The sequence below is a fragment of the Diadema antillarum genome, unplaced genomic scaffold, assembly GCF_040938485.1.
Source record: "Diadema antillarum isolate AM-2024a unplaced genomic scaffold, OU_Dant_1.0 scf00000201, whole genome shotgun sequence".
In the NCBI taxonomy this organism is placed as follows: domain Eukaryota; kingdom Metazoa; phylum Echinodermata; class Echinoidea; order Diadematoida; family Diadematidae; genus Diadema; species Diadema antillarum.
The window spans coordinates 1149384-1174070 of NW_027271090.1; the positions used below are offsets into that span (position 1 = coordinate 1149384).

Below are 24687 nucleotides of genomic sequence, written 5' to 3' on the forward strand. Positions count from 1 at the left end.
TTCTAAACCAGATTAATGTTAGCCTGAAAAGAAGGAGTAAAATCTTATAAGCACGATAGTGAAAATTTGATCAAAATCGAATGAAAATTAACAAAGTCATGAAATTATGGAGCCTTGCTTATTTTTGCCCAACAATTTTCGTACGGTTGATATGAATATGCAAATGAGTGAGCTCAGATGTTGTCACCTCACGAGTTTCCATTGTTTGTGTACAAAAACTGACCAAAATTCAATATTTCAGCAGTTAAAGGTATTATTTACAATTTGCTAGTGATTTGCAAGTGATGGAAACAACCAATGTAAAAATGTTAATCAGTATGATCAGTGTTAAGTACATGTATTGTTAGATATACAAAACGTGAACGATGGTTGATAAAATCGCTTTTAGAACAAGCCATCTACATGTACGTGTACTCTCACCACCCCTCAAAAAAATGAAAAAAACAGAACAAAACAAAAAACATGCAACCAAGGAAGAAAATGTTGGCCTACAACTTTCTTTTGCAGTGCAATTTTATAAATTACAATGTACTGTACTTGAGCTCAGCAGTGTGTAGTGTTTAAATGATGTATTTTTCAGCTTTAATTTGTCTTTTTACCTCTTTTTTTTTTTCCAGTGCAATAATCCTCTTACCAAGGAACCTAAATTAAAGGCTGCAGTAAGGATAGCTCCAGAGTGGGTTGACTACGATAACGAAATAAAAAATCTACTCGAGAGGATAGCAAATGATACATCAGAAGATGAAACATCAGAGAACATTAAAGGTGAGTAATTGGGATTTTGAAACAAAAGATTTGATGTGCCTTGTAGAGAGAGTAAGAACTGCTACCCACCTTGAATGCACAAACTGTAAAAGTGGATATTTTCTCATGAGAATTTTTTTTTTCGCACTCTGCTGATTAAGATGAAATTAAAATTTGTTTTATTCCCAGAATCAAGACTACATAGTGGTATAAATATCAAGCAAAAATATTTGTGTGCTTCTATTTTCTGTGAAAAAATTTCAGACCCACGATTTTTTTTTTGTGTGTGTTGTTGCGTATACATGCAAACATGAATCTTGAATATAATACCACTGTAGGTGGTAGATGCATACATTTTTCATGTTTGTCATTATGTGATAGACATGAAATGTTAGAATTAACACAAAACAAAAATAGTGAAACTGTTTCAAGACTAAAATGTTTGCATAATTCCTATCTGTGCACAAGTAGAGAGAGAGAGAATGAAAACACAAAGAAAGAATTAAAGCTGAGATGCGACTCCATGAACTCAAACCATTTTTTAAATGCAGTATGAAGTATTTAGACATCCATTTATAGCCAGATGCACGAGAAGTGAAATATAACTGTATATGACCAGAAATACCCGAATTCATTAATGAAATAACTCTATAGTAGGAAAAGCTCGGTGAATTTCTGTAACGCCATGTATGCCAGCTGTGCATGATTGCTGCATTTGTTTTTCTTTGTCTCTTGATTTCTTTCTTTTTCAGACGAACACACAGAATTATGATGACAGCTGTCCGTCTCTGTGATGATTGTACAGTAGTACGATATTGTAAATAGTGGGAATTATTTTAGTATGTTGGGAAAAAGTGAAAAATTATTTAAAAAAAGACAAATTGCAAAGGTTCTAATGATTGACCACTGGCTTTTGAAGGCATGCAGCAAAAGTGGATTAATTTTTCTTACTCAGATAAAAAAGGTGAGTTTTACACGTGTATGTGTGATTAATTTTGCTGATAGTCAACGCAGTGCTGATGATGGAACAAATCTGCATGGACGAAATACAGTATACACAGAACATTTGCATCATATTTGTACACCTGCATCAAAATGTGCAGAATGCACAAAAATTTCACGCTGGGAAATATTCCACCCTGGCAGTACGAGCCTGTATGAATGTCATATTTAACATCGGCATCTTTCCTTGCACTTTTGTGCCATGCTGACGTTCTCTGTTGACAAGTCTGCACTAGCCACGAGAACGCATGTAGATAAACCATCCAACAGTTAGCAGTAAAGTGCAGTGAGATACACAAATCCTTGTGTAAAGAGCTTGCGGTCATTATTCAGATAATGTTTGAATGCTTGACCAGCCAAATCTTCAAGAATCTTTGATAAATGCTGTACAGGTCAGCGTCAGATTTTTGTAAACATGAATAATTTGTTTGATTCTTTGTCTCTTAGTCTTGGGACTCCTATTTCATTCAAAAATAGAATTGTTGTGTGTTCTTTATGGCCATAACTGTACTAGGGTTTTAGAATGCAATTTAAATGAATTGCATTGACCAGCAAAATTGTTATCATGTCCATGATATAGATATTCACAAGAATTGTCCTCTTCTTTTTTTTTCTCACCTCATCATTTATCTTTAAGCTTAACATCATTTTTTAAATATGATGCTTTTAAGATATTACATCGAAAATTGATGTCAATATCACCTAGTTAGACGTCATATTAGTAGTAACTTTATTTATTTCACTTTTCTCTCTCTCTCTCTCTCACATATATATTTCTCTTCCTGTGCAATTTAATTGCTGTGACAATTTCTGTTTGAGAGGAACAAGAAAACAATCAATTTATACGGATGGAATTAGTATTCCTATCCACTGGGCCAACCTATATTTTATGTAAATGAGATCAGCTAAAAAACTTGTATTTAGAAGAAGCCGTCGTGGTGAAGTTGATTGGAATTAAATCTCAGTGTGTGAGTGTATTCAGTGAGTGTACAGTTGCAGTGTCAGTGCCAACTCCAAATGAATTTATCTCATCAAGTCCACAAAATGACTTATTTCTGTGATGTGATATTGTATCTTCCTCATCACAATTGTCATTAATTATTGCTAGTACAGTATTTCATAAAGTAGACAAAAAACTTCTCTCTCATTCACTTGAACCCTGTTTTTTTTTCCCCAACATGCCATTACCTTTTTCTGTTTCATCATTGTTAAAGGCCTGACTCACAAAGTTTATAACTGGTCCTTATATTGGCAACCCATTTTTGGAAGATAAGTACAAATTGGCAAATTTTTGCGAGTGCATATTTATACTTATGTAAAGTCTATGGCAGCTTTTACATTTCCGCAGCTAATTCAATGATTCTGTTTCCCAGTAATACTATTTTCTTTTTATATAATATGACATTTTCTATCAGTTATAGTCTCAGTGGTTAAATCATACACATGCAAGGTATTTCACACATCTCAGCATCTTTGTGTGGTAGCAGAAGCAATGAAGGAAATGTCCTCCAAGGGCCCATTGTATTTCACACATCTGGTACAAATGTGTTTCTGCGCATGACTTTGCAATTGCATTTCTCTCTCATGCAGCACATACTACATGTACTTCTATTTGGTGCAATTCTGTATCTTGTGTAATGCAGGAAGAACTTGGCGATGTGTATACTTCGTATGTGCGAAATGCCAACAACTCGCGCTCGTTGATTAATGTTTTTCAAGGCGATGAGAACGAGAATCATTTTTGTAGTGGAAAAATCCTGTACTTTGTATTTTGTAATAATATTCCATATTACGGAGATGTTGTATATCTGCATCAATAGCGTAGTTAGTCCATGGAGTGATGTTTAGTTGAAACTGCACTACTCGACTAGGCCAGTTTGCATTAATTTTAACTCTTTTTTTTACCTTGGACTCTGTAACCTCTTCTTCGCTTATTATATTGTAACTCCCCTCTCAGTACTTTCCAGTTTTTGCAACTCTTTAAGCAGAATGACATTATTTTTGTCTTAAAGTAGAGTTTGTTGCAATCTTATTTACAAACAGATTAGGGATAAGAATTAGAAGTATGATTGTACATTGTATTCATGAGATTTGTTTACTGTGGAAATGTAGATATATTTCAACTACAACTTCAGTCGAACAGTGTTTTGGAATTTGAAGCTCTTCAAATCTTTTGAAGCATGCTTTTATTTCATTTGATTTATTGACATAGTGTGCATAAATACCACCACTGTATCTCCTGAATGCTCGATCACATCTAAACTTGAAAATCTGTATTATTCTCGGCTCATTTTTTATCTGCATCTTCACACTCTTTTTGTAAGTTTTGAAGAAAGAAAGAAAAAAAACACACACACATGCATAATAGAGTTGATTTATTTTGTGTTAATATGACTGGAAAGCTTAAAAGGATGGTATAGTTTTGGTTGAGATGGGTATTCAGATTTTTGCAAGATAATTAGAAACCAAATATATGAAACATTGCAGAACATACAATGCTAAGAGGAATTCAAAGTTTATTTGATGAAAATCGATTTTTAAATGGCTGAGATATCTAAAAACAAAGAGTCCTAATAAAAGGTGTGACCCACCTTTTTATAAGGACAAGTTTGTTTTACTTTGTTTTACTTTGTTTTTGGTATCTCAGCCATTTTAAAACCAATTTTCTCCAAATAAATTGTGAATACCTCTTAGCATTGTATGCTCTTTGATATTTCATATAAGTGGTTTCTAATCATCTCGCAAAAAGTTAAATCCTCGATCTCAATCTTAACCAAACTAACATCCCTTTGACACACATAATGATGATGGATCGCATTGTTCTGTTCTTCAGTTACCAACATTTACAATTAAATGTGTCTTCCAGTTACATGAACGGAAAAACAGTTTAAAATGGCATTGTCTATATGGCCTGGATGTAATAAAATAGTCTTATTTGTTACGTGACTGTAACAGCACCAGGCTGTTGTGTTTTTGTATTGTTTTATCCTATCAATCGTACATAGAATATGTTAATGGTTTTTCCAAGCCCTTTGGAAGTAACTACTTTCGTCAATACTGTGAGGATGTATCAAAGAATAATTAAAGATTGACACAAACATATTAGTGCCTTCAGTATTCCGCTAATAGACACAATGTTAACGTAAGTAAACAACAGATCAAAGCAATGCACTGTGAATAGGGAGTGTGTTATTGAATGATGGCGTCCTAGGTCCTACGTACATTTTGTATGATCCTGTAGATCTGTGAAAACAGTCTCCCGGTCGACCCCCGTGTTTCACCCATTAATGAAATATAAATCATTATAAAGATTAAATAAAGAACGTCTATAAAACTACATGAACTGCATCCTTTCTATAATGATACATGTATATGATTTAAAGCAGAAGAGGCGTTTTATTTTCTTCATACAAAGTTTTGCAACAATGATATTGTTGCTTGTTGTATACCGGTAAAGCAGTTATGAAAATTCTTGCAAGACACAAAGCTGTGGTAGGATATCGTTGTTTACCACAAAACAGGTATTAGCAGATCATTTCATATTTCATTTGTATATCAAAATATGCGTCGAGTATGTTTTCATCGGATTTATATTTATATTAATCAAAAGGGTACTTCGCAACGGTGTGTGAAGGTTAAAACATGGCCAGTTCTCTCCTATCATGGTGTGATGTTGATTACGTTGTACGTGCATTCCGAGGTAAGAGACTGAGGGACTTAATCAGCATTGTGTAAAATAGAAATACAATGTGCACAGGCGTGACACGCACAAAATGTCTGAAGAAATGTACAACGCACGTGTTTTTCATTCTCAGACGATGGAACAATGACGATTAAAATTTTGAGATGAATAAAAATTGAACACCCTTTTTCAATAGCTTATTGTACGTGTATACACTTTGCGCTCTTTACCAAGATAGTACACTGTTCAGCAACGAACAACAGATGACAGTGCTGCACGTTATGGATCCCCCCCTTTTTTTTTGGGGGGGGGGGGTATATATTTTGCCATTTTATTTGTTATTACTCTTCACAGCTATAGTTGTACTTGTGCGCTGTTGTATTACTCTTTCTCGTCATAATATATGTATGTTCTTTCACAGTTCAAATTTCTCGAAAAATGTTAATATCCAAGTTCAGGGGAAACGGACGTAGGGTTTAAAAAAGGCGTTGTGGCTTTGATCCACAACGGTTTCATCAAATTGACACCCTTATTTTTGTTATGCGATGACTTCGATGCTTACGCATCTTCTGTGTACCGTTTAAAATCTATTTGTACCGTGAGCGTGTTGAAAATGGTCGAAATAATGTCGATCTCAGTTCGTCTTTTTAAGTGGGCCTTTGTCGCGGCAGATTCAGCGCGCAGCAAATCGTGAACGACTATTGAAGAACCTATACAAAAGAGAGCGCCCGCAAAACGCCCCCGCGATCTACTGTGATTGACAGTACATCGTCGATCTCCTGAATGAAGATCAACGGCGAACATCTCACCTTTTAACCCTTTCTGGGCCAGTGAGTCAAATGTGCACAGATTTCGCACACATACCTATGGAGAGGGAATTAATGTTGCACGCAGAGGGTTGACAACGCCCTCACGAATTGCAGTCGATGTGCCTTTAAGCTAGAAAATGCAAATCCCAGTGTCTTCTTTATAACTTCGAATTTGCTTGTGGAGATGAGGTAATCTTTAGGGATCGTGTATTAGATTTCAACTTTTCCACATGCAAATCTGTACAATGTTTCGCAGTGGACAAAACATCTTGGATAGGAGGCAAAGGGGCGAACCGAAGACAGTACTCTATACTGTTCATACGAACATAATATCTGTGTGTGTGTGTGTGTGTGTGTGTGTGTGTGTGTGTGTGTGTGTGTGTGCATGTCTGCCACGGAGATGAGACGCGCACACCTCCGTGGTACCTCTGTAAGTATGAAGTTGATGTGTGTAATTACGTATGAAGTCTGATGACTATAAAACTGAATTCACGTGAATAACTATACATGTAGTAATAGAAATTCGGTATATTGGATTTATTTCCTCTGTTTACTCTGTAATCATAACTAAAGCCAGCTCAGGAGTACACAACTGGCATTAACTTTATGTTCGTGGTATCTCGTCCATCAGTAATCCCAATGACTTGGGGGGGGGGGGGGTTAAAGACTTCATATTATTTGTGGGATAAAAGCTCTATTTCAAACTGTTCACCAACGACGATCATAGAGATTTGTCTCGAATTTACCCTGCAGGCATGCAGGCAATCACAAATAAATCGTTGAAATTTTTAGTATTCATACATAAATAATGTATCAATCTGAAAGTTGCATTGGCCGTAAGTCCACTGTCGAGCACGAGATAGACCATAGCAACAGTGCATCATGAAATATCTATTGTAATTCCACTCTCACTTCCAACGAGCATATGTCAAAAAAGAGATATGTATATAATAAAAACTAACATCTTTGCTTCCAACTCTACCTACTTGGTAGGCTGAGCTGCTTCGTAATGATATGTGCGCATTGCGCTTCGTCGTGCCAATAGTACACGAATGCGCACATATTTTTTTTTCCTCATATCCCTCCGCCCGCGCTCGAAGACGACTTGATAGCGGAAGGGTGTGGCATGGTACAGCGCCCCCTCATCCAGGCGCTGCTGCGTATGCTTTGAGTGGAAGGTCGTTGCTGGGGCTCATAGGTCAGGATGGTGCGTAGCAACCGCTGTACTTCGATGCAGACGAGTCTTCGGCGGGAAAAGTTGAGACGGTTGTGATGCATGTCTTCCAGGGCTTCGCGGATATTGCTGTCGTCGAAAGGCATTCGACCAGTGATCTACGAAACAAAATGCCAAATACATGTGCTCATTATCGTCCACGTTTGTCCCATATCTATTCAGCTTTTTGAATATGATAGACTTTACTTGAATGATAAAATTCAGTCCTTCTGACTCATTATAACAGCGATAATAAGATGATACAGTACTACTACTAATTATAAAACAATAGATAATTACTACAACCATTCTTATCAGCTATGCCATGTTATAGCGCTTCTGCTATAATACAACGGTTGTAGAACATCGTAAAAGCCAGATATTCCTATTTCAAAGTGAAGGCCAATGCATGCATTTCAAAACCCATTTGTTTTTCCTGTTTTTGGTGCAAAACGCTTTAGATTCATCATGTTGTGTTTACATTATGCCTAAACAAGAAACAGATTACGTACTCCCCTTTTCTTAAATTCTCACCATTATGTATAGCACCACCCCCAAGCTCCAGATATCGGCCCAGTAAGGGTCGTAGGGTATCGCCTGCAATATCTCCGGCGAGGCGTAAGCGGCGCTGCCGCAGAAAGTGGAACACGGTTTGAAGGCTTCGTTCCACTCGCGTGCAAATCCGAAGTCAGAAAGCTTGGCCGTGATGCCCGTTGGGCCCCAGTCGAGGAGAATGTTCTCGCACTTTAGATCGCGGTGGTATATTCCATTGGTATGCAGGTACTCCACAGCGGATATGATTTGGGTGAAGACTGCGCGAGCTTCCGAGTCTCGGAGGGCGTGTTTCTTCTGGACATACTCCAAAAGGTCGCCATGACGGGCCAGCTCCATGATCAAGAAGATGACGCCGTTGATCTCAAACATCTCCAGGAGCTCTATGATGTTCGGATGTCGGATGGACTGGACAATCCTCAGCTCTCTCGGCAGGAACTTCTGCTTGAATCTGGTGTTGAGGCGCGAGCGAGACACGATTTTGATGGCAACGCGACAGTTGTGGTGATAGCTGTAGGCTCTCCTAACCTTCGCATAAGTCCCCTCGCCAAGTTTTCCTTCCAGGAGGTAGCCCCGAGTCTTTAAGACCTTTGCCGTCATCTTCACGTCAAACTCAGATGGGGATTGGGGTGGCTTGGAAGACTTTTTCCTCGAATTTTGTGATTGCTTAGCATGCTCTTCAGTTTTAGTGTTATGCTTGTCTGATACCTTGCTTGATTTATTTGTGGACTTCTCTTCCGTAGCGGAGCATCTCCCATGAGTTTCGCAGTGTTTTGATTGGTGATGTTTGTCCGTGACTTTCGTGCCATCGCCTTTCGGCTTGTACAGTTGGGGTACCTTGCTCGGTCGGGGTGTTTTGGGCTTGCAGACTTGAGAGGAACACACCTGCTGGTGTCTGCTTTGTCTCACTTCCTCGCGACCGCTAGCCCGCCCCGACGCCACCTTGGGCCTGCAAGTTTTCTTTCCCGATGGTAATAGTGCTTTTATTTCGTCCTTTCCCGAACATGGACTCGTCAGTGTGGAAGCTCTTGAGTAACTTTTCGGTTCCGAGTTTTCCGGTGTCGCCCTCTTCTTTATCTTAACAGAAGATCTCGCAGTACTTTGGCCCGCCCCATCAGAGTTTCTCTGTATGGAGCGGAGCTTGGTGACTGTGCCGTGTTGATTTCTGTGTTCAGTTGTTACCAGTCCCACCGTCACTGAGCGTTGAGAATTGTCGATTGAATTCTCCATTGTAATCACGACTTGATGCTTGTAATTACGCCCAAGGGGAATGTTGTGCAATTCGGGGCCATTTCAGTGCAGTGCTGCCTTGCGATTTGTGTCACATGTCTGCTGTTCTTGGCCAGTATGTCCTGTCTAAGCATTAGGAATTGAAACCACCTGCACCATACTTGTATCTGGGGGCAACGCGCTTGTAAGGAGTGAGTGCGCGCTTGCGTCATGAGTTGCCATTGTTGAATTTTGACGTGCGCGCGCGGAACTATGAGTACTGTTACATGTAGGCTAAAACTATGTAGGCGTATGGTACATTACAGATTGGAATCAACTGTAATTGTTTAATCAGGCTTTATGATATTGTTAAAAGGATTTTATATTACATATACAATGTATATACATATATATAGTGCATAATCATATTTCGAGTTATAATGTGCTCGGATTTTCGACAAATTGTTAAAACGTGAATGTGACATCGTTTTCCCTTCCGTCAAAACAACACAATATATGACAGCTGCTTAATACAAATGTTACCTACATTAATTTTGTAAGATGTGTGATGATAATTGTGACATGATAAAGTTATGTTCGCATTAGATTGCTTTTTGTCTCCCGTACCTTCAGGAAACCTACGATACAGTTTTTTCTTGTTGAAAAAAACAAAAAACACCCTAGACGTTAAAATATTAGGTGCGAAGATGAACTCAATTTAACCGGCTAAGGAAAACAAGACGACTCTCTCTATATATCTATCTGTCTGCCTGTCTGTCTGTCTCTATCTTTCATGAAATCCTTTACTTTTATTTATGAAACTTTTATTTTATCTCCGTCGCTAGTGTATTTCTTGTCACCTTAATTTGCTCTAAAATAAACCCACCTCGTCCTTCAGCAAAAAGAAGAACAATAATAAATAGATACACAGAAAAATAGAAAAATAGATAGATAAATAGATAAATGCATGAATGAATAGATAGATAGGGCCTAGATGGATAGATAAATAAATAGATAGATAATTAATAGAGAGATAATAATAAATAATAAATAGAGAAATAAAAGAATCTGGCTGCAGGTGTACGTGGATTAAGCAATTGATATCCATGACCAGTAACAAAGATTTCCACATTGTATTACACATCTTCATTTTAATTTGCTACTTCTCTGTCATTTATGAGCCAATTTTGATTCTGTTTGCTTTATATGATAGCACTACATGGGAGCTTTAAAACTTGTACACAGAATTTCAGTTGTGACCTTTGACCTTGACCTTTGACCTATATTGTACATTTTGCTACAAAATGCTACTCCTTCGCCATTTCTAACCCGATTTCGATTCCGTTTGCTTTATGTGATGGCACTAGGTGAGGGCTTCAAAACTTCTACACAGAATTTTGACCTTTGACTTCTTTGACCTTTGACCTTGATTTTTGACCTATATTGTACATTTTGCTACAAAATGCTACTCCTTCGCCATTTCTAACCCGATTTTGATTCCGTTTGCTTTACATGATGGCACTAGTTGAGGGCTTCAAAACTTCTACACAGAATTTTGACCTTTGACTTCTTTGACCTTTGACCTTGATTTTTGACCTATATTGTGCATTTTGCTACAAAATGCTACTCCTTCGCCATTTCTAACCCGATTTCTTTAATGATTTAATTCTCTGATGGTATTTAATATGCAGATAAATGAATTCACGAAGAACTTTCTTCAGCAATGTGTAGACACGAGTAAATATTATAGGCCTACTTCCCTTCCAAAACCAGACATCATACGCATAAACAACTGAATTTCTTAAAAAGTACGGAAATACCTCTCTTCTCCAGTAGATATGAAGTTCGTGATGGCCTGCACGTTCGTGTGTGTTGGTGTGTGTGTGTGTGTGTGTGTGCGTGTGTGTGTGTGTATGTGTGTGTGTGTGTGTATGTATGTGTATGTGTTTGTTTGTTTGTGTATAGGCCCTACATGATAAGAATAACTCACTGAATGTTACACTGTTTAGAGTCTTCGCATTGTCTTTGCTTTATTCGTCGACTGTATGGATTTCGGTTTTTCGTTTGAATAATCTGTTTACAAAAAAGAGTGTTTTACCTTTAAAACTAGAATATCTTTGAAGATGCTACATACTTTTGTGGACCTCATCGAGGGACAACAACGACAACAACATGTAATGTAATTATCATTCTATTTCAAATACAACATACATGACACAAATTTACCTTAGAATAACCCGAGTCCCCCTGCTACATTATCGAAGATTGTAGAAATCTTCGTATTGTATCATTTCCCACTAAATGCGATCAGAGATCCATGTGTGTGTTAGCAGCCGTTCTTATATATATATTTTTTGAAATGATTACGTAATGATCAGCAGTTGACATAGAAAGTCTGAGACCCACCAACAGAGGGTCAATGTTTACAAATTTACCTGTCGATCGCAGATTCAAAACACCTTCCATGAAAGCCTACCACCCCTCCCCCGCACCACATGTCGCTTAGTTTTCAAGTCAATGAGCGTATGGCGAAGCAAACTGCTGGCGGACCACAGGGATAGGCCTATTCGTTACGACTGTGCCGTGAAAAGCTGCTGAACTACATTGGGTATGAACAGCTAAGTATACCCTAGAGTGCACTGACCTTTTGTATGACCTCAGGATAACCACGGGTATCCCCTCCACCGCGCATCAATGTTGCATTGTGCAAAATGAAGAATTAGCTCCAACGGAAAGGTCTTCATAATATTATTGACCAAGCCAATCTCCCACGCACAGCTGCTGATGAGTTTTGTTCTATGTGTGTGTGTCTGTGTGTGTGTGTATATATATATGTGTGTGTGTGTGTGTGTGTATGTGTGTGTGTGTGTGTCTGCGTGTATATATATGTATATATATATATATATATATATATATATATGTGTGTGTGTGTGTGTGTGTGTATGTGTGTGTGTGTGTCTGCGTGTATATATATGTATATATATATATATATATATATATGTGTGTGTGTGTGTGTGTGTGTGTGTGTGTTTGACTCCTATGACCGCTAGATCGTCTGTTGCATCATCCCTTCTTTACTGACAGGGGCGATTTTGCGGTGATCGTGAATGGTACGGCGAACTCATGATCGATTAAATATTTCGATTTGTCGACTGCCCGTCAGCTCTGCCATGATACAAAAAATGAACCGCGAGATATGCATAGGGCAGACAAAGAAGCCATTCATGTAAACCTACCATATTGACCTATTGTCGTTTTGACACACACACAAACACACACAAACACAAACACACAAACACACACACACACACACATACACACACAGTTATTCACATTTCATTTGTTTAGGGTGCCTACCGGCTCCTTACAGCAACATGCGTGCAGTGCTGGCTACTCGGTCAGAGAAGTACACCTTTCAATGGCCTTTCAATGGCACCTTGTGTTTTATACAGATTATTATAATGTAAATTACCTCTTTTTTATATATCATTTTTACGTTATGGATGTCTAGATTTTGCATAAGGTTTGATCAATTATTACACATAAATACCAAAGCGCTCGCGGGGAAGTTTATCTGGTGGTTTACGGTGAAGGACGAGACAAGTCACAATACATGCGAAGATGGTGTGGTCGTTGCTCTTTAAAGTTGCCATGTAGTCTGTCTGTAGAGGGCGCAAATCACAACGGTCACAGCATTTGATCAGCCAGTGTCTTTAAAAAATGGAGTATCGGCTGCGATTTTCTGGCAGACGCGCAGCAGTCACCCAATACGGGGCATGAGGTCGTCGTTCGCGCGTGCGATTCGCTCTGCTGGCAGTGTCATGAAACAGTCTTACAGATAATGACAAGTGCAGTCGAATTATACCCTCAAGAAAAAAAAAATATGTATAACTGGAAATTTTAGGATCTGGAGTTATTGGATGATACTAGAGCCAGAAATAGATTTTTGCAACTTTATCACGTTTTCGTGGTGACGAGCCACATACATCCTAACAGCAATTAAGCACCAAACAGCTGTTGGGCTGTTAAGTCTACCGCATTTCGCGAAAGTAACTTAATTCTACCATTTTAGCCCTACGTGAGTATTGGACCGTATATGCGGTACACATAATTCTCTCTGTACTGACCAACTCTACTACACAAGATGTAAAAGTACTGGCTGTTAAGGGGTTAACAAGGATATTTATCAGTGCACAGAGATTATGGCTGCCTTATTGTCACTGGAATGTTCGCTAGCTCACCGTGATTACTACGACAGATAAATTAACGTGTGGTACTGTTGATAAGATGTAAAGAGCGCTGAGCATCCCCATTCTTCATCGCATCGCATCTTCTTCCTTTGGTTTTTCCTTTTTACGAGTTATATAATCAAGTTCAATTTCGTTCTGGCTTTGGAAGAATTCCTTTTACGTTTTCCCCCCTTAGTCATTCCCCCCCCCCCCCCCCGTGTTTCGTCATTGATACTTGATATTCATATCCCTATTTGTAGCACTTCAGGTAACAAGGAATCTAAATTTTGACACGATGTCTGATAAGGTGTCTATAATTTCCTTATAGTAACACCATGATTTAAGTATGGGTAAGCACTCACGGTTCGGTTGGCATAGTTTAACTGAGTATCATACACGTATTTTGTAGATTATTTTTCTCCTCGCACAGTACTAAGCTATAAATTCTATTATCGCTTTGAACTTACTCAATACCAGTAGAGCATTGAGTTCAAGAGGGAACTTCTTTGATGAAACATCCCGTCCAAGGCTGAACGCACCAGGAAGGATTCAAAATCCAAGGAATCTTCTCGAAGAGTGCAGCGACTTATCTACAACACCACAGCGCTTCCAGAATGAACCTTTCTGTTACCCCTGGCAGTTATTCTGCAAAGATTTTTGGTGATGCAAGTGTAGCAAAATTATCATGGTCCTGAAGGGATGAAGGAACGTATTATCATTATTTATCATGATCTTTACGGAAGCGCGGCACGGCGGTTTATTTTTATTTATTTTTATTTTTTTGCCTGGTTCGAATCGTCACAAATCTATTGACCAGTATGAAATGGTAATTTCACTGTGTCTCTTCATGTTACGATGAAACGCTTTTCGGTTGATTTTGAGAGCATTTATGTCCGCTACGATGAATGAAAAGGGATTATGTTGACGATCTTATAGTAACGGGTGTAGACAACGTTGGGAAAAAAGCAATATTGATAGTACAGTTCATGGAGGTACTAGTAGTGCAATGCAGACTGAATTCAAGCTGGCGCCCTCTATCGTTGAAATGACTTATTGCTCGTCATTACGCATTTCGGGATGCAGGATGGATGCGAGACAAAATAGAGAGAAGGTGGGGTAGAGAGGATGAGAGAAAGGGAAAGAGGGAAGGGGAGATGGGAAAAGGGGAGAGAGGGAGAGAGAAGGGGGAGGAAAGAGATGCGAGTGGTGGAACGCGCTCAATATAAAGTACTGGAGAGCCCTAGAGCTAAGGCAAACGATCGAATACTGTAGCTCACGCGCGCTCAACTCGTATCGCTCTCACACTGCACCCCTGAACGTCGGGTATGCCAGAGAAGGGGTTCACAGTCGGGTTCATTGCGCAAAATCAAGTGCCACTCTCCGAGCCCAGCCTCACAGCGCCTCGAGTGAAGCGTGTCGCAGGGACTCGTCGACAACCACTTGCCATCGCGTAACTGTCAGCACCCGCCTGGGCCGCTGATCAGCTCCACGTCGAACGTACGGTGGCGCTATAACCTCGAGCCCTCCTTGGAAGACGGCGCTAGTAATACTGCCTTCCGTTGGGGAAAAGGGGAAACTCGATAGGCTGGAGAAGAGCGAGAGGGAGAAAGTGAAAGAGACCACGAAGAAGATAGGAGGACACCGGGAGGAGTTGGAGATAGAAGGCACAGTAATCAAACGGATCTTTCTGGAGCTAGACTCAGGCCCTAGCGTCTCAAGCGTTACTTTGTACGTGAGTGTCTGGTAAGGTTACATCGAGGAGATGTCGGGATCTTTTCGCGTTAATCAGAGTTAACGAGGAAATCATCATTGTTATGTGGTTACACCCGGTGGAGCAACTCTTACGAAATTAATTCTGAACGTTTGTCTTCCCGGTATATAACTGTCTAAAGTCATAGGATTTCCTGCTTCTTATCTTTTAAGTTCATTGTCGCTTCAAACATTACGCACAGAGTGGAAACCACGCTGCTTGTAGCTCATAGGGATACAGAAGTGAGCCAGGGAGAAAGAAAAAAGAAACATACAAGTTTGTCAGTTTTATTTTGCTGCTGTATGTTCACGCTACCAGAGTGCATTTTTTACTTGTTGCGCGGACGAAATAGCTGGATAATCCTTTCACCTGAGGAAAATTATTCAAGTGAGATTATTAATACGTATCTGCTCCTCGATCGTCTTCGCGATGTACCAAGAGGCGTAGGAAAGTCATCACCATTCAACACACACGCACAGAGTACACAACAACTCACTCTCTCTCACACACGCACACACAATTAGTTCAACACACACTGACGAAAAGGGTCTTGCAGCAGGGAACGGAGACACAACCCACTTTGCGTAGCGAGATTACTCCAAGCTTCCGAGGCGAACGAGCGTACCTCTGCGAACCCGAGGTAAGTGGTTCTCTTCCTTTTTTTTATTCTTCACTTTAATTGAATTTTGTGTATCGGAATTTCGTTTGCTTCCGCTGCTGCAGAACCTCTCCCGCTGCCGGCGAATTTTTAAGCGTGTATATTTGAATAACAGTTAATAATGATGGTGGAGGGAGGAAGATGGAAAGGAAGGGAAAAAGGCACGTAGGCCTGGTGGCTGTATGGGGGACGACTGTTCTCCGACATCCGCCAGCACGCGACGGGAGTAGCGGTAATTGAGACGACATTGAACCGAGATCTCGTCGAGCTCGCTCCGCTTGACTCGCGTGCCATCGCTCCGCCGAGCTTAATTAATTTACGCAGCTCTTCGCGCTTGTGCCCGTACGCAGTGACTGTAAACTGTTGTTAATGCGAGGAAGGTTGGAAGAGATGGGGAGAGACGGAGAGAGGGAGGGAGAGAGAAAGAGACGAAGAACAATGTCTCTTGGTGTAAGCAATTTTCCATTGACATAGCTGAATGAATACTCGTCTTATTCTATCATTACTGTTCTTTATTTAGCGCAGCACGGAAATAGCAAAAATAGTCATAATGTTAAACATGGACTTTTCCAGCAGAATACTGTTTAACACAGTGACAGTGATTACATTCATGCCACCACGATCGCATTCGCTGTGTCATTCCTCAGAGTTAATTAACGATGTTATGTGTTACGTAATAATACAAGTGCACGACTTTTGTCGATAGCTTTGTAGAATGAAATAGTAGTTATGTCAGCTAGGGAGTGGTCTGTATTCCTATTTATTACGATGCTGGTATAATGTTGTACTCTTGGTTGTATAATAGAGAAGTATAGTCAAATGAAAAACGTTTTCGTAGATTATCGGACATATATCCAGTAATCGACAATATCTTGTCCGAGTGTCTGATTCGTATTTGGTATAAAAGGGTTTTAAGTCCGGCCATATTTTCCTCTTGCCAATCGAAAACGAATCAAAAGTGATACTCCATCTTTTAGCGACGGAACGAAGATTTATATTTTGTTCATCCACCCTCTATTTTCACGTCTTTGTGACCAGTGCCATAATCATATTATGAAGTCAACAGATGAAACATTTGTGCTATTGATATTTCTGCGTTGGTACAGTGCCTTCGAAGTCTTAAGACATCAATTTCCACTGCCATAATATCAAACACAACACTAACAACCCAAAAGAAACTTTCACTTCCCACCTAACATGGCAGTGATCTTCTTTTGGAAGGTTTGTTATTGCAAACCTTTCAGTCAGATTTCTTGCGCGACATGTGCTGAATTATGCTACATTTTCCCCCTATGTATCCTTTTATGTCTTCACATTTAGAAGAAAACTGCGACGACACTGAAAAACGACAGTAATATCACTCAGTAATGTAAAAGCATCTTAACAATGCTCGACAAGGATTTTCCCGTACCCAGCGTACAATGCTAGTCATTCAGGCCGGAACAAAAATTCTTCTTGCGTCGCGTCGCGGTTGAAGCGATGATGAGTGTGCCGATGGGCAGAGAGGGTCATACATTAGCCGGGGATGTTTTCTGTCAACTGCGTTCTGGAAAATCACAACATTAAGCTGTCGAGATCGCGAAGTGGCAGTGACCTTCCAGGCGATTTCGCTGCAGACACGTCTAAAAATTTAACCCCCGAAAGCCGTCGGTGGCGGGAGATGATGCCCGTGGGGACGGAACAATGCGATAACGCAACCTCTGTATCGTATCGTATCGATCGATCGCTCTACAACTCCCGCGGGATGCATTATGTTTGAACAATATGTCGTTTGGATTAGCAGGTGGCGGACGTTTGAAGTGCAGACGGGTGAAAAGATCGAGACCTTGTTCTAACCCGTTGTCAGTGATTCGAATAACTCGATTTGACGAACATGAATAGGAGCTGAACTTAAAGACAAGGTTGTGCGGGTTTTTTCTTCTGTGAATTACGTTTTACGATAATTATGTCTATTATATGCGTATGTGTGTGTGTGTGTGTTTGTTTTGTGCATGTGTGTATGGTATCATTGAACCGTTGATCATACAAGTATAGCATGGTTTCCGTTTTCGGGGTGATTCAACATTAAGTTCACCTTGATTCTGTCCCTGGCCCATCAATGGCCTATCGTCATGGCCAGGGGTAATGTTGTTATTCGTTCCAGTCATGTCAATGGTGTTTTCTCTTCGTTTATACGTGAGGCCAATGATGAAGCTCATAATATGGTCACTGGGATAGATGGCGCCTGCGCAGCGGACGAACTCGCTGATTTGCTTGACGCGCGCGGAGGCCATATTACGCACTGGCTCCATCTGCATGCAGTGTGCACCTTCTAACAAACAACATTGGTTTTAAATAAACATGCACCTATTGTTCCGTCATCACCATGTTCTAAGTCACAGGTGCTCAAAAACTCAACAGCACTTGTGTTCCCATCGACAATTGCTCTGCGAAAACAAAAAATGTATGAACACACTCACATCTTTACCACAAGAAGTTCAAGTCGCCCTTTTCTTCTATCTATAGCGAAGGAGAATTTCGTGGTGGGTGAAATGTCATTGAGTGTGATGTTCACGTAGGGCTACAGGTGTGATACGTCATAGCTGAATGGAATTGAAATGGACCGGACCTACTAGCGTGTGAGTTCCGCGGGCGATAGATTTGGAGTATAGGCGGTGCCTTGACCGCGGAGAAATTCTGAGCACTTCACGTATGACTGACTCATTCATACGAAAACGATTTGATACGGAGGCGACATGTCACGTTCCCGCGCTTTATGGCGGCAAGTCAGTAAGCAGCTCCACACACAACCTTCCAACCAGGGACCCTACCTCCAACCCTTCGTGCTTTCATATTTGCACTGAATACACACTTTTACCTTCATACAGTTGGGGAGATTAAAGTACTATTTTGCATCTCCAAGAAGGATTTTACGCAAACAACACTACGCAAAATTCGTTGACAATTTTGTGTTTGATTCAAGAGAAGAAAAAAAAAAAAAACATCCACAAAAAAGTATTATTCCTAATATGCTTTTTAGGTGTGTGGAGAATGAAATAAGCAGGTGAGATTCGTTGAAGTTGTCTAGTCGAATCCCCTGAAAGCCTATTTGCAACGTGCTCACATGCCAAAATCCCATCATTTCGCAACGGGTTTAGTATTCGTCCACTTCAGGCAGTTATCACGACTGTTAAGGCTCACGAATCTCTTGAAGCTGTGAGATAGTATAATTACCAGTAATATGAATCGCGCTTCTGATTTGCTGTTTTCGTTAGAACTCGCTTCACATTTTGGGAAAGTCATGTGAAAGTCAGTTTGTGCTATTCATGTAAATGGGATGATTAATGCGTTATACAAGAATTGTGAATTATTATTATCATCATTATCATTATTACTATTATTATTATTATTATTATTATTATTATTATTATTATTATTATTATTATTATTATTATTGGTGATGTTGTTGTTGTTGTTGTTGTTGTTTATGAATTTGAAGTACGCCTTCCCCCACTCCCTCCCTCCTCTCTCTTACCATACTTACACAAAGTGACTTCCTACCTCTTTTCAAAGAGAAATGGCGAGAAACTCAATTGAATTGATGAGCCTTCGGGTGTATCTTGTAAAAGTTGTACGTGAGAGTACAACGCGGATGTTTGATGAGAGTTGCTTCAAGAGGCGAGGGAAATAATATTGGAAAGTACTGTCGTCTAATACTGCATGAGTCTTATCCAATGGGTATAGATGGAGAAGGGTATACCGTCTGTTGATTGAACGAAGATCGGCTCGTGTAGACTTTTATGAGAACGTATTCTCATATGCTTATGCTTCGAGCATTCCATGTTTGTAGGGCCTAATCAGGGCCGTACTTATGGCATTCATGGCTTATTTACAATATCCAATATCCGTCGACCGCCAGTGATAAAAAAAGAGGAACTATACCTCATGCTGCTCATCCAACAAGCCTGCTTCATCACCACACATACACGAGTGGAGTAACAGCGAGCAGTCATTCGCGTCGTCACGAAGGCCGACGTGGTGAAAGCGCGTCTAAATGAACGCCAGAGGTCTGGTCAATGCTTCATCCGTCACTCCTCATTGGTTGATTCTATTAGCGTAGGCCATGATGATACACACACACACAGCGAAGGTATAGACACACTGGCGGAATGGAGAGAGAAGAGGAGGATGGGTGGGGGGGGGGGGGGAGATGGAGCTATAGAGAGAAGGAGAAACACACAAGATGATTGGTAGTCATCTTTAATCAAGGCAGCTAACCCCGTATTGTATGTAAAAGCAGTTTCTGATCATTGCGCCTGTCGTTTCAACACACAATACATAATAATTATTACATAAAAGATGAGAACACTGGCATATCTGACGCTGCCTCCTTTGTGGAGCTGAGTAGATTATTGTCGAGGACATCTTGTCTAAAACCTATATCTAGAGTTGAAGGGAAAATCATGAGCGGAAAGTGACTTTTCATAATCACACCGGGAAAATTATCAACAAACATGACAAAGCAAGTGATTTCGTAGTCACATAAAGGTGGGATACGGTGTTTATAGTTGATGTCCATTCGGTAAACACGAAATTTGATTTTTATGAATTCCAGTGATCACATGCTTTCCTAATTTTCTCTCTGCCTGCGCATTGTGAGTGAGTGAATTCTTCTAACTGAGCTGTTTTTATTTTGTTGCTCTGATTTCATTAAGTACGACAATGTGACGACAGTGTGTGTGTGTGCGTGCGTGTGTGTGTGCGCGCGCGCGCTAGTTTGAAGTAAAATTTTCATGGCTTTTACAATGTCAATAATGTATGATCGAGTCCATGAAGTGTCATGAAATGAATATTTTAGAAGATAAAGATATAAAGAATTCCAACGATTTCACCAGTTTGCTGAGGGTTTACCGTAGGAACATTGAATGACCTTGAAAAGAACAAGGTCTTTCAACTACAGGGAGACAGTAGAAAAGATGATATTCCCGTCTGGAGTCGAGCATCTCAAAGTATTTGTCGAAATTGTAGAGTTGAAAAGGTGTGGAGAAAGAACCATCTCATCTCACAGGATGGTTTTGCAATACTGTCGTTCAGGGTAGAGATCACGAGGGAGTGCCTGGGTATAGGCTTGACCTAGGAACATGATACCACCTGAAGGATGAGGGTCTGGTATCCAGCTCAGTAATGAAACATGCGAAGAGAGAAAAGAGAAGAAAGACTAAATAAAGAGGATGAGTATGTGAGGGATGAGAGAGAGGAGGGAGAAGAAGGAGGGGGAAGAGGAGGAGGAAGAGGAAGAGAAGAGAAGGAGGAGGAGGAAGAAGAAGAGGAGGAGGAGGAAGAGTAGGAGGAGAAGGAGAAGGAGAAGGAAGAGGAGGGGAGGAGGAGGAGGAAGAGGAAGAGGACGAGGAGGAAGAGGAGGGAGGCGGAGGAGGAGAAGAAGGAGGAGGAGGAGGAGGAGGAGGAAGAGGAGGAGGAGGAGGAGGAAACTACGCCAGTCTTAAGAAAGCACATCCCTGGATGTGGCCGAGATAATATGGCACTCCTCTAATCATATCGGGGGTACGATTTATGGGGAGAGCCGTCCGTTAACACGAGTGGTTCGCTCTACCCTGATTGCATTCTGATTTATGGCCAAGGTTCCAAGGAAGACATCCTGCTAGTTTGAAGTCTCCCAAGATTTCCCAGCGATCAGTCCCATCACCCGCCCCCCCGTTTCCGCTTCCTGACAAGATAACAATTCCATCTATGAATTTATAAACCCAAACATTTATTTAATCAAAAGTTAAGTTTCTTTAATAAAAATCAACATTCTTTGGCCATTAACATCCTCTCTAAATCTTCTATAAACATGAAAATATATCGTCATGATAAACTTCCTCCATATTATCAAGTGGTACCATGCAGGAGTAACTGCATCTGATAGGGATTACCTATATAGATAGCTATCGAAAGATAAATGAAATTGATATTCCGTCCATCTCAATATCTTTAGATATGAAGGATATGAGAAATGATTTCTTTTTCACATTTAACTTACTCAACCCCACTTTACATTCTATTTGAATACGCGATCTTCTCTACACGTATTCCTCTTCACACACTCGTTACTGTTTTACCACTGTCAATGAATGTCCTTGAAGGTACATTATTTCCCGTCTTTTTATCAGCCATTTTAAGAGCAAGAGGTAAGGCACTTTCTCAACGACTTGTCTTAAAATCCAAAATATTTACTCCTTCCAAAAATCCGATAGGTTTCTATACAACATGGTTGTTGGCTGTGTTGCACGGGCGTAAAAAGCACATGCGCGCACACGCGACAAACTCGAATGTCAATCATCCGCGGGATATTTAGCTACTAGTATATTAAACGGTCTACATAAATGCTAGTTGGTGATTGGTCATAATGAATTCACGTGACAAATGCAGGTAAGGTCGAAATCTTAACATTGCGAGCAGGGACACCACGATTTTAACTGGCTGCTACACTTTGTAGAATGAAATAGTGTGTATTTATGTAAATCACAGTATATTGCCGTGTCGATCGTTGTATATAATATATCTCTTGCTGGGGCGGAGCCAGGAATTCCGTAAAAGGGAGGCGCCTTTACAAAATGAAAAGGGGGCGCAGCCCCCCCCCCATTTTTTTTTTTATTTCTTTTGTTTTAACAAAAAATAAAGAGGGGGCGCTCGCCTGGATCCGCCACTGTTTTGACAGTTGGGTGTTATATTTTCCTTCAGCGCTGAGTGCTTCGCCAAAACGTATTCTCTTAGGGGGAAAATATAAAGATATTGGGGATGTGAAGTGTTATATTACACCTCTTAAAAGAAAATATATGTATGATATCGATCAAAGAAGGTAAATTCCTCCACAATATTGCCTAACGATACTTCTGCTCGGCCAGCGGAGTCTTACAAAACTCCCATTTGTATTATATGGCATGAATGTTGAATGTGGGATGGATGACTGTGTTGCCTGGATACGTCTGAGTATAACTCTACATCTTCCTAAGATAGCGATGTTCAGGGCGGTGAGTAAGCTAAGTCGGTATAGCGCGTCTGCCTCACCATCCAAAGGACCCGGGTTCGATTCCCGGGTCCCCCTCAGCAATGTTGTGTGTAATCATACCGTAGGCGTCCCCTCTATCATAGTGAGAGGCAAAACACCCTGTCCCTCGGATAGGACATAAAAAGGACGTCCCTTGTGAGAGAGTCACATTTCATGCACGTAAAAGATCCCGCTTTATTTATTCGTCGCAAAGAGCAGGGTGTTTAACCCGGTGAAGTGATCCCGCCTTACATCCAACTGGACTTCATGGAAGACTAGCTATTGCAGCTGAATATGGGCTATCCATACATCTTCGCAGATGGATATGAAGCAAACAGACATAAGATGCGAAGAATCTTATTTAATAATAAGGTCTTATTTAACCAGAATAGCCTCTTCAGTGTGGCCACTGCTCTACCAGAGGGCCCTGTCATTATTATTATCCTAGCGTTGCCAGGTACCAATTTATACACCTGGGTCGAGAGGGACATGGTGGGCAAAACATCTTGTCCAAGGGCGTAAGCACTGGGCGGGATTCGAACTCGGGTCCTCCGATCGGGAGTCAGGAGTCTAATCCACTATGCCACATCAGTGCCCCACTATTTGATAAGGTAAAGAGCTGGTATACGATGGCTTTGGCTTTGCTTACAGGCAAGAGGGGCACACTGCGTAAAGAGGTGTGTCCAATGAAATACTTATCGCTATGGGCAAGATCCCAGTACACTCGTATCCTTTATTTTATATGTAGGAGTTCAGAGACTTACAGGCACTATCCACAAATAGAACAGGAGAAATCTATGAACTCTCCCCACCAATGCCACGGCTCATATAGTGGCAGCTTGTCGTGACCAAAATGTCGATGCTGTAAAGTTTGCGGAGATATCAAACAACCATTTTATTTAGATTTAAGAGAACATCAGAAACATTAAAATACTATGAAGAAAATTAGATGAAATCTCATCAATATTTTCATATTTTAGCCTCCCATGTCGAATTACATAAAAACATCTGGTCCTTGTTTATGAATCAACTATTCTGCTTGCATTGTCCATTGATGAATTAAATTTTGTGAATGTTATGAATGCTGGATTTGCGGGGGGGGGGGGTTCTATTCTACCTTGAACAATATATTTGTTATACTATAGTAGCATTTGCACGGTTTTTTTTTATTCCATTCCTATTTTAACCTGTCATCTAGACTGCAGAATCCGTAATAATCAGGGATCGAGATCGCGTGAAGCTCCAGTAAGGCCGAAATGATTTGCGACACCAATCATTCGGATTGCTACGGGAAATACAACTAATGCGCTTTCCTGCCAGTAATAAACGGACACAAAAGAAAATTAATATTTTCAATTTACCGGGGCCCGGAAACGGGCAGAGGACGAACAGTTATAGCGCCAGATCCTACTACGGGCAGATACACACACACAGCTTCCTGGTGTAATATACAAATTGTGTTGGGGAAGACGCTCCGAGATGGTATAGGTTTGTATGGAGTTTGCCGCAGCGGTAATTCAATTAGACCTTAAACTGCTTGTGTGTAACAGCACGAGTGTCATGCAGCCTCGCCACGTTTAAGGGGACTGACTGCATTTGTGGTGGTTACTCATTTTGATAACCTGTATGTCACTTCTATTTTCTAGTAGTATTAGGTACCATTATATCATCATTGTTATATTAGTTTCATCTGTAATTAAATGACTATCCGTACATCGAGCAAAGTTCTCACAAAATGAAACTCTTGAGGCTTGAGTGGTAACCTTGTTTTTCTCTATTCGACGTAATGACTCTGTGACCAAGCGAACAACA

The 24687-nt window shown here is 40.4% G+C and overlaps 2 protein-coding genes across 2 annotated transcripts in view; both read left to right on the forward strand.

Annotated features, from left to right (window-relative positions):
- LOC139723810 (UDP-glucose:glycoprotein glucosyltransferase 1-like) overlaps window positions 1–1620 on the forward strand; it is a 40220-nt gene extending 38600 nt beyond the window's left edge. Inside the window, exons 35-36 of the mRNA XM_071635017.1 lie at window positions 618–765; window positions 1497–1620. Of these exons, the coding sequence (XP_071491118.1) occupies window positions 618–765; window positions 1497–1516 (168 nt within the window). The 3' untranslated portion in view covers window positions 1517–1620. The remainder of the gene's footprint in view (window positions 1–617; window positions 766–1496) is intronic.
- A 13306-nt stretch (window positions 1621–14926) lies between these two features.
- Window positions 14927–24687, forward strand: part of LOC139723874 (cholinesterase-like) — a 114637-nt gene continuing 104876 nt past the window's right edge. The window contains exon 1 of the mRNA XM_071635080.1: window positions 14927–15830. The gene's annotated coding sequence lies outside the window, so the exon portion shown is untranslated. The remainder of the gene's footprint in view (window positions 15831–24687) is intronic.